The 16184-nt window shown below is 43.5% G+C and overlaps 1 protein-coding gene across 1 annotated transcript in view; it reads right to left on the minus strand.

Annotated features, from left to right (window-relative positions):
* LOC147705833 (ubiquitin carboxyl-terminal hydrolase CYLD-like) overlaps positions 1 to 5072 on the minus strand; it is a 199882-nt gene extending 194810 nt beyond the window's left edge. Inside the window, exon 1 of the mRNA XM_086932277.1 lies at positions 4659 to 5072. Within this exon, the coding sequence (XP_086788403.1) occupies positions 4659 to 5072 (414 nt within the window). The remainder of the gene's footprint in view (positions 1 to 4658) is intronic.
* Positions 5073 to 16184: the final 11112 nt, after the last annotated feature.

Here is a 16184-nt window from a genome sequence, read left to right on the forward strand (position 1 = left end):
TATGTTTTGAGCTTCATAATCACTAAAAGCGACTGGCATCCAAAATGTAAGTTTGTGGGTTACCAATTTTATAAATTAGAGAATGTTTTATTCAACATCAAATATGCGGTGTTGTCGAAAGGTTTATTTTTCCACGCGTATGGCTCAGAGACAACATAGTAGTGTGAAAATGCCTTTATATCGTGAAATGATTTATTATTTATTTGCACACTTTAGAAAAATACATTAAGATATAAACAAATTTGTACACTATAAATTTCTCAATAACTCACAAGAAACAAAAAAGCTAAAAGTACTTACAAAAGTACAACATGCCCAGTGTAAGCAGTGCAAAGACCTTTAATGAAGAAATAAATCAGTACTAGGTCAATGCTTCAGGGAAGAGACAAACACTTGATTAACAAGTTGGCATGCTCACCAATGAGATGCAAGAAACTAAGAGAGTGGAAATAAATCCAGCCAAGTAAGCCGTAAGTAATCGGTGGGCAAAAATTTCTTTTTAGTTTTCCTTTTTTTTTAATTAACAAAAGATCTTCGCAAACAACAGCCCAGGTGCTGTCTCTGGAAGGACCAAAAAAAGCAAGGCACCAAGACACCAAGACTGGTTACCTTAGGTTCGTTTTTTAAAAGTGGGAGAAGAAGTTAGCCTCATTGGTAAAGTCAAAGAAGAAAAGCACAGATGAGAGCAGGGTGTTACTGCTGACCTTCAATTTACTCAATCTGCACTTCCAGCAACAAGGACTGCTCCTTCAGGGAAAAGCAACAGTGCTGCCTCATCAACAGGTGAGTTCTTCAATACACACCTGTTTTTTCTATGAGGGCACCCTCTGTGGAAGGAAGAGAAGGCATCTGGGCAGCTTATACACAGAATCACAGACTGCCAGCTCCCCCATCCTCATCTTCTTTCATTCTCTCTATATCTCCCTTCCCCCTACGTCTCTCTTTTTTTAGTTTCTTCATATCATCGCAACCCTGTTTCTTCCAATCGCCTGCTCCACCCTTTGTCTACATTGTCTATTCCTTCACCCCTACCCTTACCCCATGTTGATCTATTTCCTTTCACTGTACTCGGCTTTCACCCCTTTTCTCTCAATCATTCCTTCCTCCTTTTCTCTCTTTTATTGCTACCTTTTTACTTTCCTGACAGACTATTCATTGCTAGGACTCTCATTCCACCCCTCCTTTTCCACACTCCACTCCCTCCTTTTGCTTTCTCATCCTTCCTTTCTCTAACAATATTATCTGATTTACCCTTACCCCTCCTTTCTTCTCTCCTCCTTCCCATCATCTCTCTTCCTCCCTTATTCTGTGTTCCATCGTTTTCCTTTCTTCCTATCTCTTCCAATGCCCAATTTTATTTTTCCTCAGGACACAAGAGGACCTCATCACCCCACCAGCAGTGCGCCCGAGTCACGTTTGCAGAGTGGTGTAAAAAGGGGCATGGCCTCGGACCACCTCCCTGCAATCCAGCTGTGTGGCACATACTGGAGGTAACTGGTGGGCTAGTTGGCCCCCAGGGACCCTCAGTATTCAAGGGGACTTAATTCCCCAACTTCAAATGAGCCAGGGGCGAGTTTGCAGAGTGCTGCAGGGAGGAGGCGGGGCCTCAGCGAGATACTGCCTTTTAGAAAAAATTGTTTTAGGAAGGGGGCTGTGTGGACCCCTTCCCTTAATTATTTTTGGGCCCTGGTGACCCGATCCTCTAGGGCCTGTGCATTGCATTCCTTTTTTTTTTTTTTTAAACGGGAAGGGGCAGCGTGGCCCTCCTGTCCTCAGCCACTATTGGCCCCGGGAACCCCATCCCCTAGGGCCTGGCATCATTTATTTATTTACTTAAATTTGCGAGGAGGGGGTCCGCTTGGCCTCCCTCCCCTGGGCCACTTCTGGACCCGGGGACCCCATACACCAGGGCTGGCCCTTTTCATTGGGGACCGTGGGGGGAGCCCCAATGCCCCCAGGGTCCTGCCAGCTCCCCACCTCCTACGTGAGCCAGCATTGTTTTTGACCAAGGGGAGCTGCTAACATGCAGCTCCCCTTGCACAAAAGCAATCCTGCTTTGCTTAATTGAAGCAAGAGCAGGTTTTCCTGCTCTTGCTTCAATGATACAAAGCAGAGTTTGCTATGACAAGGTGGGAGCTGTGCTCCTGCCCTGCCATAGCAAACAGCAATGTCCATGGGGTAGGCACCCCGGGACATTGCAGAAGCTGGCCCTGGGGGGTGGCGGTCCCCAGGGCCATCAAAGACTCCAAAAGGGGGACCGCGTGGCCCCCTCCCTTCATTTCTAATGCCCTGGGGAGGAGGTGGTCCCCAGGGCAGTAACGTACCCCGAATTAGAATATTTTGTGCCCCTGGGAGTTGGTGGTCTCCGGGGCATGTGGGGGGGCTCAAGCCCCTGAAAATCATCAATGAATCCCCAGGGAGGTGGCAGTCCCCGGGGCTGCAGTGGCCCCCACGGGCCCCGCGGTATCATTTGGAATTGCCCCTGGGGCCTGGCACACCAGGGGGCTTAACAATAACGAAGTGCAGGAGCCTTTTTTTCTCAGCAGGATTCACCCAACTAGCGCGAACTCTGCAGTTTGAAAATGCTTGTTTTTACTCTGGGGGTCCCTGTGCCACCCCCTCAGCAGGCCTAGGGGGACATGATGTTTCTACCCTGTCCCCTTTTCTTGTTTTTTTCACAATCGTCTTGTGATTCGGTTACCGAGTAACAAGATGGCTGCCAACACTTCCTAGTTAGGAGTATTGACAGCCAATCAGAGTGAAGCTAGTGCCTGGGAGGGTTGGCAAACCCTCCTCTGTGCTCAGATATTGAAACTAATTTTAATTTCTCTGAAACTACTGAACAGATTTACACCATTTAAATAAAAAGGGCTCTTTCTGAACCAAGACCTACTATTTTGCCAAATTTGGTGTAAATCCATTCATTAGTTCGGGCTGTGCCTATAGAAATTAACATGGGGAAAATGCTTTTTGAAGCCCCCTGTTTTCTCTGCCCCCACTTGACAAATCACCCCGAAACTTTCAAGACAGGAGCAGCCTGGAGCACCTCATTAGTTTTGAAAATTTCACGAAGATTCGTCAACCGGCGCCAGAGATATTGGCAAAAGAAAAAACACTTTTTTGAATAGAAACTAGATCCTAACTATAACTACCTACTTGCGACCGCCAGTAGGTAAAAAACATATATATATGCACACAAACACATATGTATATGTTTTATGTGTTTTCTTAAGGATATATTTATGTATGGTATTAAATATTAGTGGAATATATTTAATTTATATTATATAATATGAATAAATCTACATTTCTGTCAATTTTTTTACAATATTAGTGTCAGTGATAATTTTGTTTCTGATATTTATGTACTTACCATTATGAGTGTAGGGACACAATATCTTTGTAAACAACCATTTTGACACAATATTTATGTCAAATGACATTGTTTACTTTGATATTGTGTCAGCTGATCCTCTAACTCACCAAGAACCCCGCCACCGCCAAAACCAACCTCCACGAAGGCTGTCGCCGACTGGATTAAGAACAGTCGCCTGAAACTTAACTCAGACAAAACAGAGGTCCTCATCCTCGGCTCCAACCCCTCCGCCTGGGACGACTCTTGGTGGCCAGCCACTCTGGGAGCCCCACCAACACCCACCGACCATGCACGCAACCTGGGGTTCATCCTGGACTCATCGCTCTCAATGACTCAACAAGTCAACGCCATCTCCTCCTCCTGCTTCAGCACCCTCCGCATGCTTCGCAAGATGGATCCCCACCGGAACCATAAAAACAGTCACCCAGGCCCTCGTCAATAGAAGACTGGACTAAGGCAACGTCCTCTATGCAGGAACCCATGCCAAACTCCGGAAAAGACTTCAACGCATACAGAACGCCTACGCACGCCTCATCCTCAACACTCCCCACCACACCCACATCACTGCCCACCTGAAAGACCTGCACTGGCTCCAAGTCAACAAGACAATCAACTTCAAGCTCCTCACCCACACTCACAAAGCACTCCACAACGCTGGACCAGCATACCTCAACAAATGTCTCACCTTCTACACCCCGAATCGTCAGCTTTGCTTCATTGACCTCGCCCTCGCCACCGTCCCATGCATCCACAGGACCACCACTTCTCCTACCTCACCACCAAGACATGGAACACCCTTCCCACCCATCTGCGCCAGACCCAGGACCTGCTGACCTTCGGGAGACGTCTCAAGACCTGGCTGTTCAAGCAGTAGCTGCACCTCCCTCAATGTTGATTAGTGCGCTCTACAAATGATTGATTGATTGTCAGTGATCCCCTGGGGGCACTGCAGCTAAATAGGCATTCTCCTTCGACAAAGCATTTTTACATTATACCTGGCAACCGTGTGAAATGAAAGGAGTTGATCACTGATTGTAATCTTGTATACGGTTTTCACTAATGTAATCTGGTGGTTACTGCAACATCTCCAATATTATTAGTAGCTGGAATAATTTCATTGAAAATATGGAGCTCTTATTACATACATGGTTTCCAAACCTATATTTGCCAGAAAAGTCCTCCAAGTACATTAACTGTGAGTTGTCTAGCTAATTGTATGGAAAAGGATCACAGTTTTAAAATATAATTGATGAAAAGTGACAACAATGTCCATGTCTCTCACCAGTAGTTCCACTTCGATGCGTAGCTTCAGCAGATCATTGGGATCTGCTTTGCTCAGGGCCTCCCAAATGGCCACAACAATCCCTACAAGCAGCGTCCTGTTGTGCCGGAGTTGGATCACGTCATTAGGCTGCATACAACAGATGGAGGCGAAGAGTTCATCGTTGGAGACCAAGCTGACCCTGCGTGGCAGGCAGCTAATGGCATTCAAGAACCCTGCCTCCCGCAGGCTCAAGGCCCTAGCAGAGCCTCTCCGCATCAGAATATCTGGCTTGGATTTGAAGTCCAGTGCTCGGCCCCTTGTTTGATCTCTGTCCACATAGTATCCCAGGGAGCCCGGGGCCACCCTATGTTTGCCCGACATGAACTCATGGATAACTATGAAATATTGTCTTGGTCGCAGAGATGACTCCATTCTTTTTCATTCTATTACAAACACAATCTGTAAAACACAAGAAATACGTTATTTTAATGATGAACTGCAGTCTCTGACCAAATTACAGATAAAAAAAAATCCAGGGACTATGCAATGCATGGAGGGTTGACACATGGTAGGTTTTAAGAAGCAATTCTGATGCGTTGCTCTCACTTCCACAGGTATACTGACTGGTACCATATATTTGGGGATCTCCCAATGTTACATATGGGCTGATTGATGCCTACAAATTTCACTGTGCAACATGTAGGTAGATAGTATTGAATCGTTTATGAAAAAGAAGCCACCATTCCTAGCTGTATGGTAATTTAAAGTAACAAAGCCACAAAATATTGTCCAGGTAAGCCAGTTAATATAATGTCATCAATAAGTCAATTAGAAACATCTATGACTTTATAAAGGATATATATGTAAGTATGCCCACGTTTATCAACATTCATAAAATCAACATAGAAAAGAAAAATTCTGTTTCTGTACCATTTCAAAACCTGTCTAGTAAATAAGCCCTACAAGACTATGCAGTACAAACTTGCTTAGCAGTGTTTGGGATAAAACAATAATTGCAAATAGAACTTATTCAGGAGAGCAAAACACATAATCAAGCGCACAATATTATTTACATAGTCTTTGATAGGATGGTGATGTAGATGTTCATCTTGGAAAGAAAAACATGGAATGGAGACAATGGATATATAAAAGTGTGATGATGGGAAAATGGAAGCTAAAACATCCTGTTATCTAAATATAAATCCTGTAGTTAGGTGAATGTATATACTCACAGAGGTGTCATAATTAATTCCCACCACGAGTTCTCACAACTTAAATGCAGCAGTTTTAGTCGTAACAGAGGTTATTTATACATGTATAGCAGTAGCTTTTTGTCAAATTAACAAATATTGAAAAGATTTTGAAAGGTTAACATTTTTGTAAGGAGGCCGTCTGCCTTGTTTTTTCCACAAATGTTACTGTGCACAACTTCACCACCTTCGCTCCTTCATCTAAAGATGTAAGCCAGTCTCAAACCTTATGTTTGCTGCCTGAATGTATGAAACAATTTGGCACAACAGTAATCAGTCCTGATTGTCTGCAGACATTGCAGTCGTTGGTCACCATAAACCTAAAGGTGGCGTGAGGTCTTTTTCATTTTTCCTTTTTTGTATGAAACTAAGTCCTTATATAGTATCACTTTGAAGATTCACAGTTTATACTTTCTTTCTAGCTTAAATAAGCACAGTTTGGTCTGTGATTCCTGTTGACATGAACATAAGTACCAGAATCTTGGCATTGGATGCAAGCATTTCTGCAACGTAAGACTAAGGGGCATATGTAGGTAATTTCCATTTTGTGATTCCCAAATAGCGATTTTTAAGATATCGCTATTTGAGGATATCAAAATGGAATGTAGGTAAAAAGTCGCAATTTTTTTGCGAATCTCTAACATTCCTTAATTGCGATTAGCAAATTGCGAATCACAATTAAGGAATGAGTGTCCAATTCATTCCTATGGGCTAAGAGGCCCATAGGAATGAATGGGGATAAATTCTCAAATTGCGATTTTCTATGACAAAATCGCAATTTGAGAGTCGCAATTCCAAGGGTGCCAGGGTGTCCAAAGGACACATGTTGCACCCCCGGAATGTGCCTGTAAGTACATGTGGCGCACATACATGCCCTAAGGGCATGTCTGTGCGCACATAGCACTTTGATTTTTTTTTAAAAAATGCATTTTTGAAGGAATTCGCAAAATACTATCTACTTGAAGTAGGTGGTATTTTGCGATTCCTTATGCAAAAATCGCAATTTTTAAAGCACCCATACATAGCATTTAAGGAATCGCAAAATTGCGATTCCTTAAATGCTATGAGCAAAATAAGGAATCGCAATTTTAGCGATTCCTTATTTTGCTAAGTGGCACCTACATATCAAAACGCCATTTGCGATTCGCAAACGCCGAAATTTGCCGCTTTTCGGCATTTGCGAATTGCAAACGGCTACCTACATATGCCCCTTAGTAACAAAACAACAAGAAGTATCCCCATAAATATGACTAGAGTTTCCAGCTTTCAGTTAAAACCAATTTTAAACGATAAAATACCACCAAGGGAAATATTTGTTTATCATTAGAAGGCCAAAAACACTAGATTCTGCTGCATTGTTACTGCTTAGGTGCCCTCTGGTATCAAAGCAGTTGCAGTGCAGTCTCTACCTGTGATCACTTTTCTGTGATGGATGCTTCCTTTATGACACTTTTGGGCCACGGTAAGCCAATCAACAAGCCCTTTCGCTATCTACAAGGTCCCAGGACTCTATGGACCTACTTCCACTTTGGGAGCATGGCTCACCTCACTGTTCACTTCACATTTCTGTGTAGTGGGGAGCAGATTGGTAGCTGAACTACGAGTAGGGTCTTGGTCCATGGGAAGAGGCTCCACCATGATGTCATCCTCCTTTACTGAAAGAAGATCAGAGCTTTGCTTTCTAAAAGCTCATGTATCAAGATTGTTGCAATAAAGATCACTATGCATACAATGCTCCTAGAATGAATGTCCTCACATAAAGAGGCTCTACATTCTGTTCTGATATTCACATGGCAATGTTCTGAAACCCATAGAACCTCCATCCCCTCATACAGAAAGACAAGGACCATTGCATGAACAGGTCCAGCAATAAAGAATAGGCTTGAAAGAGATCAATACACCAGTTTTGCTGAAACTGTGATGCCTACAGTACATACATTAACTTAGAAAGTCTACAAATGAGTGTATATATTGCAGACAGTGCACTTTAGAAACAAGTAGCGACAGCCACTGCTCTGTTTTTCCAGGCATGTGCTGCAGACAGCACAATCTGAGCAAAATAGGAGCACAGACCATTTCTGAACCAGCATACTGAACAAGAACATGTTCATCAAGTTCATGTTACAGACCCAGGATCATCAAGTAATGAGAACCAGACAGACAAACAACCAAGTCATTTTGTACAGCATCAGAGTTGCTGTCACCAAAGACTGTATAGCTAACAGTCTTCATAATAATTGCTTACCAGATGTCTCCCCCATATGACAACATAGAACAGAAATATGCCTGGATCAGACTGTACTACCACAAGTTAACCAATTAACCAATGTTTGGGTATCTTAAGACAAAGAGCAGGGCAGTGTGACAATATATATATATATATATATATATATATATATATATATATATATATATATATATATGTGTATATATATATATATATATATGTGTATATATATATATATATATATATATATATATATATATATATATACTGACAAAAACATAGGTTTCAGGGGTGTTATAGTTAGCTGGACATTTCACTCGTACAATAGCATTGAAATTCTTCCGTTATAGTTAGTTGTACTAACTATAACTCGTGTACCCACAATCCACTGCTGATGATGTCACATATTACATCATTCATGACATGGTCAGTGACATCACTGATGACATCTCAAATGACATCACTGATGACATCACTGATGCCATCATCCAGTGAATGTGGTTTGGTTCGATATTTAAATATGTATTATATATATATAGCAATCTGCATAGAAGAATGAGTGGATGTATAAGTGTCTGGATGGAGGATTTAGTAGCACTGTGAGTGACTGTCTAAGTAACTAATTTAAAGTGTCTCACTAAATATATGGGATAGTGATTAAACTGTGTGAATATCTGTTTCACTGTATCTCTTGCTGTGTAAACTACTACATAAGTTGGTTACTAGCTATGTGAATGTCTATATTAGTATTAATTAGTTAGTGAGTATCTGTATGGGATAGTGAATGTGTGTGTCGTTGGGTGGGAGGTGTGTGACTGTCCAAAGATGTTGTAAATAGTTGATTTAGTAGGTATCTGAGGTTAAGACTGCACATGGAAACAATTGTTTGGGTGAGTGAATCTCTTTATGGGTGTAGTGATGAGTAAATATATTTCTCAATGATACATGTCCAACAAAGTAGAAATATAAAAGGCAGTGAATGTGACAGTTGTTTATAAATAAGTATACTTAAGACTCAGTGATTGTATGAGTGATTGTATCCAAAACTGTATACTTGTAATAGTGATTTTATAACACACTAAGTATGAGTTACTATCTATATGAATAAAGAAAGTGGTGTTTGTATAAGTGTGTAGCTTAGTAAATGTAAGTATGATCAATTGTTTGCATAAGTGAGGAGGATGACTGCATAAGTGAATAGGATATGTGCTGGTGCGTAATGTTGATGTAGGTGTATAAGTACATTTAATAGTATTCTATTGATCTTTGTTAGCATGTATGAGTGAATCTATAGGTAAGTGTTTAGATGTGTGTGTAGATGTAGGAATCACTGAGTGGGTTTTTAGAAACTTGTACTGGTGTGTCAATGGTTTCAAATATGGTACTCCATATTTTGTAGTGAGTGTTGAAAGGTTATATTAGTGTATGATGAGGTGTATCAGATTGTCACAAGGGTGATGTCATCAGTGATGTCATTTGAGATGTCATCAGTGATGTCACTGACCATGTCATGAATGATGTAATATGTGACATCATCAGCAGTGGATTGCGGACGCGCGAGTTATAGTTAGTGCAACTTACTATAACGGAGGAATTTCAATGGTTTTGTACGAGGGAAATGTCCAGCTAACTATAACACCCCTGAAACCCATGGTTTTTTCAGTGAATTTCTAAGGTTTTTTAAATGCTAATTCCTAACTATAACATGTCTGAAACCTATGGTTTTTCAGTGAATTTCGAAGTTTTTTAAAATTCTAATTCCTAACAATAACATGTCTGAAACCTATGGTTTGTTCAGTGAATCTCAGGGGTTTTTTTAATGCCATTTTTTAAATGTATTAATTGTTATATTTATTTCTTGATACTGATTTACTACATTTTTTAAAACTATTTATTTTTAGATATTTTATTTTTTAAATTACATTATAATGACATTATATATTACATTACAAAATATACTTTCTCAGAATGAATTACTTTAGTTTCAATACTTTGCAAATAGGCAATAGACTTTTAAGTACAGTAGTTACAGTTGTTGCAATGGGCAACACATTTTCAAACACAATGCAACATTGACCTTAATGGGAATTTCTAGTTAAATGCAATTAGTTACTTTATGGATTTTTTTTCTAACCACAGCACTGGATCCTAGATTCAGTCCTGGGACATCTCCTGTAAACACTTGAGTAAAAGCGTTTTGGTTACATTAGTTATTTTTAAGGAATATTATTGTATTATAAAAGTTGACACAGACCTTTTTTCACATAGAATCACCAATGTTATCAATGGGAGGAAATTCACTTAGCAGGTAAGTAGTGTTATCGTTACTTTTTCTTACTCAGTGGTGGATCCTGGATCCAGCACTGGTGCATCTCCTGTAAACAGTTGAAAGAATGCGTTTAAGTCATACAGGTGATTTTTAAGGAATATTTGCAGTTTCTGAAAATAGACACTTAGAAACTTTTCTTGTGAAAACCAGACAATGGATTCCTATTGAAGGAAATACAAGTTACTGGTAAGTATGGTTAGAATTACTTTTCAGGATGAGTGCTGGGCTAAAAGATGCAGCACTGGGTTCTCTCCTGATAACAGGTGAGTAAATCGGAATTCATTGTTCAGATCATTTTATAGGAATATTTTAAAGTTCTAAAACTCCACACTTAGAAGAATTTCCAAGTGAAACCAGTCAATGTTAGCCAGTGGAAGGAAATTTACTTAGCAGGTAAGTAGTGTTTTTGTTACTTTTTCTTACTCATTTGTGAATCCTGGATCCAGCACTGGTGCATCTCCTGTAAACAGTTGAAATAATGCGTTTAAGTCATACAGGCGATTTTTAAGGAATATTTCTAGTTTGTGAAAATAGACACTTAGAAACTTTTCTGGTGAAAACCAGACAATGGATTCCTATGGAAGGAAATTCAAGTTACTGGTAAGTATGGTTAGAATTACTTTTCATGGTCAGTGCTGGGCTAAAAGATGCAGCACGGGGTTCTCTCCTGATAACAGGTGAGTACATCGGAATTCGTTGTTCTGTTGATTTTAGATGAATATTTTAAAGTTCCAAAACTCCACACTTAAAAGAATTTCCAAGTGAAACCAGTCAATGTTAGCCTATGGAAGGAAATTCAAGTTACTAGTAAGTACGGTTAGAATTACTTTTCAGGATCAGTACTGGGCTCAAAGATGCAGCACTGAGGTCTCTCATGATAACAGGTGAGTAAATTAGAATTTGTAGTTCGGCTGATTTCACTTCGGTCCAGTATATATAGAGCCACTTTCCTACACCATCCCCTCTCTTCACCACTGTGCAAACACGCCCTCTAGCGCGTTTTAAGTGTGGAAATAATTCCCCTTCAATTCTGAGGGTCCCTAGAGTCCAACTAGCCCACTAGGTACATCCAGTAAGCGCCACAGAGCTGCGTAACAGAGAGATGTAAAAAGGGGCACGGCCTGCACCACCTCTCTGCAACACAGCGCAGTGGCGCTTCCTGGAAGCACCTGGTGGGCTAGTTGGCCCCCATGGTCCCTCATGATTGAAGTGGAATTAATACCCCAACTTAAAACGCGCCACAGGGCCTGTTTCCACACATCACCTCAGGCCCCGTCCCCTCCCTTCACCACTGTGTAAACGTGCCCTGTGGCCGTTCTAAGTTGAGAGATTAAGGTCCCTTAAATCCTAAGGGTCCCTAAGGTTAAAGTAGCCCACTAGGTACCTCAAATAAGCCCCACAGAGCTGCGTTTCAGAGAGGTGTAAAAAGGGGCGTTGGCTCTGAACACCTGTCTGCAACGTAGCTCCCTGGCGCATACTGGAGATACCTGTTGGGCTATTTGGCCCTCAGGGACCCTCAGTAATGAAAGAGAATTAATTCCCCAACTTAAAATGTGCCACAGGGCATGTTTGCACAGTGGTGAAGGAAGGGGGCGTGGCCTGAGGTGACATGTCTGCAAACACGCCCTGTGGTGCGTTTTAAGTTAGAGAATTAATTCCTCCTCAATCCTGTGCATATCTCTGAGCGTTTTAATCCAAAAGACCTTCATTACCCATAATGCACCAAAAGGGAAAATTCACGTCAGTTCAGGGTGCAGTGCATTACGATGTGAAATACTTTTTTGGCTTGGTGCCTGCGCTTCACACACTGTTCCATATACGTACTCCCAAGGTGCTCCTGATTCTGCACTGTCCCAGATAGTAAAAGTCCGCAAGAGCTCGGGCCTCCGATGTCATCAAGAAGCGGTGAAATACCCTTTTCATCTCCCTTACTCGCCTTTCATTATTTTTCAGGTAAATCCTGTATATATAATTATATACACACACACATATATCTCATGCCCTAAGGAGAAAATCTTCATTTAGTCAATCTTTACCACTTGTTTGAAGAATAATGCTGCAAGAAAGTGGCTTATATTTTCACATTTAGCCTTTTATCTGCTGAAATGAAATTTTAATGGGTGCAAATATATCCCTATCTATGTGCATCCCGTATAGTGTGGGGGACTGCACTGTTGTAAAATGGAGTTTGAATGCTGGAAAATGAGGCAGGCAGGAAGGTGAGGGAAATAATGAAAAGTTCCTTGGGAGAGCAAATATGAGGAAAAGGTACAGAGAAGTAAATTGGGTACAGGAAAGAAGGAAGGAAGAATTAATAGTGAGGATAAATGAGGGAACAAATTAAATAAAAACCACATTCTTTATAAGAACTGGAAAAACACCATCCCATGATTTTACATGGAGCAGAAGAAGAGGAAACAATGATAACCACTGATTTGTAAAGGTTTTGAAAATGTTGAAAAACACTGAAAACCCCCAGCCAGTCTTAACAACAAATAGAAACTGAGAACAAGAAAGTCTAATTGTGACAAACTGTTACCATGATAAAGCAAAAGTTCAAAAGGTCTTACAAGATTGTCAGGCAAGTAAAACCGATTAGAAATTACTGAATGTATGAACTAAATCAACCAACCATGACAAGAAGATTCAATATCACCCCAGTGATAATAGATGCTTTTTCACTACCCCTACTCTAGGAGCCCCTGGAGCATATGTAGATTGTCTGAAAGACAGTTTTCAGAAATAAATTCCACTAAATTTATACATTCAAGCACTTTGGCAAATTTAGAAAACTGTACCAAAATATTGCAAAATATGGAACTATGCCTTTATGTGTTAAATGTGAGAAGCTGGAATATTTAGGAACATTCCGACATACCTGTTTAGGATCAAATTCTCTCTGTCCCTTGAATGAGTTATGTCTAGGTTTTCCTGTTTTCAGTTTCTATTTTTGGTAAATTCTGGTGTTTTTTTATCAGTGTTTTCAAGTGATTTCAATACCTTAAAAAAACTCAGTGGTTACACATTTTCACACCACTAAAAACAACAGAAAAAGTGTTTTTCCGGTGTTTATGGAACGTTTACTTTTTTGTTTGCTTTCTGCACTGATGGAGCATGGTATAGTGTGAGAAGTGTGGCTCACCGATTAGAGCGGCAGACCTTGAGGCAGAGGTCTGGCCCGGGACCAGGGTTCAATTCCCGACACGGCAGGGTCTTGGGCTCAATGTCCACGGACTCGATAATTCTCGCCTCAGTGCCTACTCTAATTATGGGTCCCACTCTGCAACTTTGGGCAATAGCTTGCTTAATCTCCACAACGGCCCTGAAAGAGGAAGCCTGGCCTCACCTTGGAGGTGCCCAGTAAGGGGCATGTCACAGGGAAAGCCAGGAAGGGTTTCACAGCGGTATACAGCGCAAAGATACCTTCTAGGTGATAGTGCGCTTTACAAGTATACACACACACACACACACATATAGACTGTGTACGTATAGGGTATATGAGGTCCAAATAGATCTGGAATCCTGGTGTATCTGGCAGCACTAAAGTCATGCATTGCTGTAGTGTTGTCACAAGCATGACACTGCAATGCATGGGGCCATCCTACACTGCGTCACACTTACGCCTGCCGTGAGGCAGGCGTAAGGTACTGACACAGTGGCATCCTACAATTGTTGCAGTGATATCTGATGGGTTTCACTGCACCACTCCTATGAGGCTTTGTTGCGTGGGAACGCCCACCCTGCATACATCATACCTGATGCAGGTATAATGTGGCACAGGGTTTCACAAAGTCATGTATATGCCTAGATGTATCACTTTGCAAATACGGCGCAATGTGGTGCAAGTATCACTCTGCAAGTAGATCAAGGAAATGACGCGCTGGGTGAAACTGTCAGAAGGGCCTCATGAATAAGCCCTCCTGTCTTTTTTACTACACTGGCGCACAATCGCTGCCATGTGCCAACGCAGGCACCCTTGTGCCATGGTGCAAGGGTGACTGTGTTGTGGAGTTGATTGATGTTGGGGCCCCATTACTTCTCGATTTGTCTGCAGGTCCGTCTTGACTAGTGGAGGGCGGGAGTACACCAGTTGGCCTTCTTGTAGTGTTGTTTGCCTGATCTTTTCTTGCGTGATGCAAGGTTGTCGGCGCAGTTGAAGATCCATCGGTCGAGCTTGCACGCAGCGGTGTTGTAGTCTGTAAGCGTTGGTGGAGTGGTGGTGGTGAGGGAGTTGACAGGAAGTTCTTTGGTGGCCTTGATCCAGCTGCGAGGGGGGGATGATGGCGGTGGTGTACGGTGGGCATGATGAAGACGTGATGTATGCAATGATTTGCTGTAGTTGAAGTTCCCGCTGGCGGGGAAGACGTGTTCGACCATGTGTCCGGCTGTGTGGGTTGGTTGGGTGACTAGATGCTTGTGTCCGATGTTGGTGAGGTTCCCCAAGAGGGGGTGGTGTTCTAGACACTGGGGTTGTCCAGGTGGAACTTGAGGTCTACGTGTACGATGTAGTCAGTGGATGGGAGAGCCTGGAGTGCAATGAGGCATACAATGGCATTGGTAAATGGCGGTTGTATGAAAGTAGGATCTGCTTCTTATCGTTACCCCTACCTTTTGCCTCATGTGATACTGTTTTTGACTAGTCTGACTGGGGGACGCTCGTTTATCAAGGAGGTAGAGGGGCTGAGGGGCGAGTGAAGAGCTCCCTGGCCGCAGCACCGCTGGTCGCCCTACCTGGGTGAAAGCTGCCGCTGCCGCTGCAGACACCGCGCCACCATACAGCCACAGGGACTACATCCCCCAGCCTGCTTTGCGGCGGAAGCCGCCCACGCAACTTCCGCGCCCGGAGGCGCTTTAACTGGGAGGCCAGACCCGGCGGAGTGGGGACTCTCGTATATCAAGGAGGTAGAGGGGCTGAGGGGCGAGTGAAGAGCTCCCTGGCCGCAGCACCGCTGGTCGCCCTACCTGGGTGAAAGCTGCCGCTGCCGCTGCAGACACCGCGCCACCATACAGCCACAGGGACTACATCCCCCAGCCTGCTTTGCGGTGGAAGCCGCCCACGCAACTTCCGCGCCCGGAGGCGCTTTAACTGGGAGGCCAGACCTGGCGGAGTGGGGACGCCTATTTATCAAGGAGGTAGAGGGGCTGAGGGGCTGAGGGGCGAGTGAAGAGCTCCCTGGCCGCAGCACCGTTGGTCGCCCTACCTGGGTGAAGGCTGCCGCTGCCGCTGCAGACACCGTGCCACCATACAGCCACAGGGACTACATCCCCCAGCCTGCTTTGCGGCGGAAGCCGCCCACGCAACTTCCGCGCCCGGAGGCGCTTTAACTGGGAGGCCAGACCCGGAGGAGTGGGGACGCTCGTTTATCAAGGAGGTAGAGGGGCTGAGGGGCTGAGGGGCGAGTGAAGAGCTCCCTGGCCGCAGCACCGCTGGTCGCCCTACCTGGGTGAAAGCTGCCGCTGCCGCTGCAGACACCGCGCCACCATACAGCCACAGGGACTACATCCCCCAGCCTGCTTTGCGGCGGAAGCCGCCCACGCAACTTCCGCGCCCGGAGGCGCTTTAACTGGGAGGTCAGACCCGGCGGAGTGGGGACGCTCGTTTATCAAGGAGGTAGAGGGGCTGAGGGGCTGAGGGGCGAGTGAAGAGCTCCCTGGCCGCAGCACCGCTGGTCGCCCTACCTGGGTGAAGGCTGCCGCTGCCGCTGCAGACACCGCGCCACCATACAGCCACAGGGACT

The sequence above is a fragment of the Lissotriton vulgaris genome, chromosome 7 (genome assembly GCF_964263255.1).
Source record: "Lissotriton vulgaris chromosome 7, aLisVul1.2, whole genome shotgun sequence".
Classification (NCBI taxonomy): Eukaryota; Metazoa; Chordata; class Amphibia; order Caudata; family Salamandridae; genus Lissotriton; species Lissotriton vulgaris.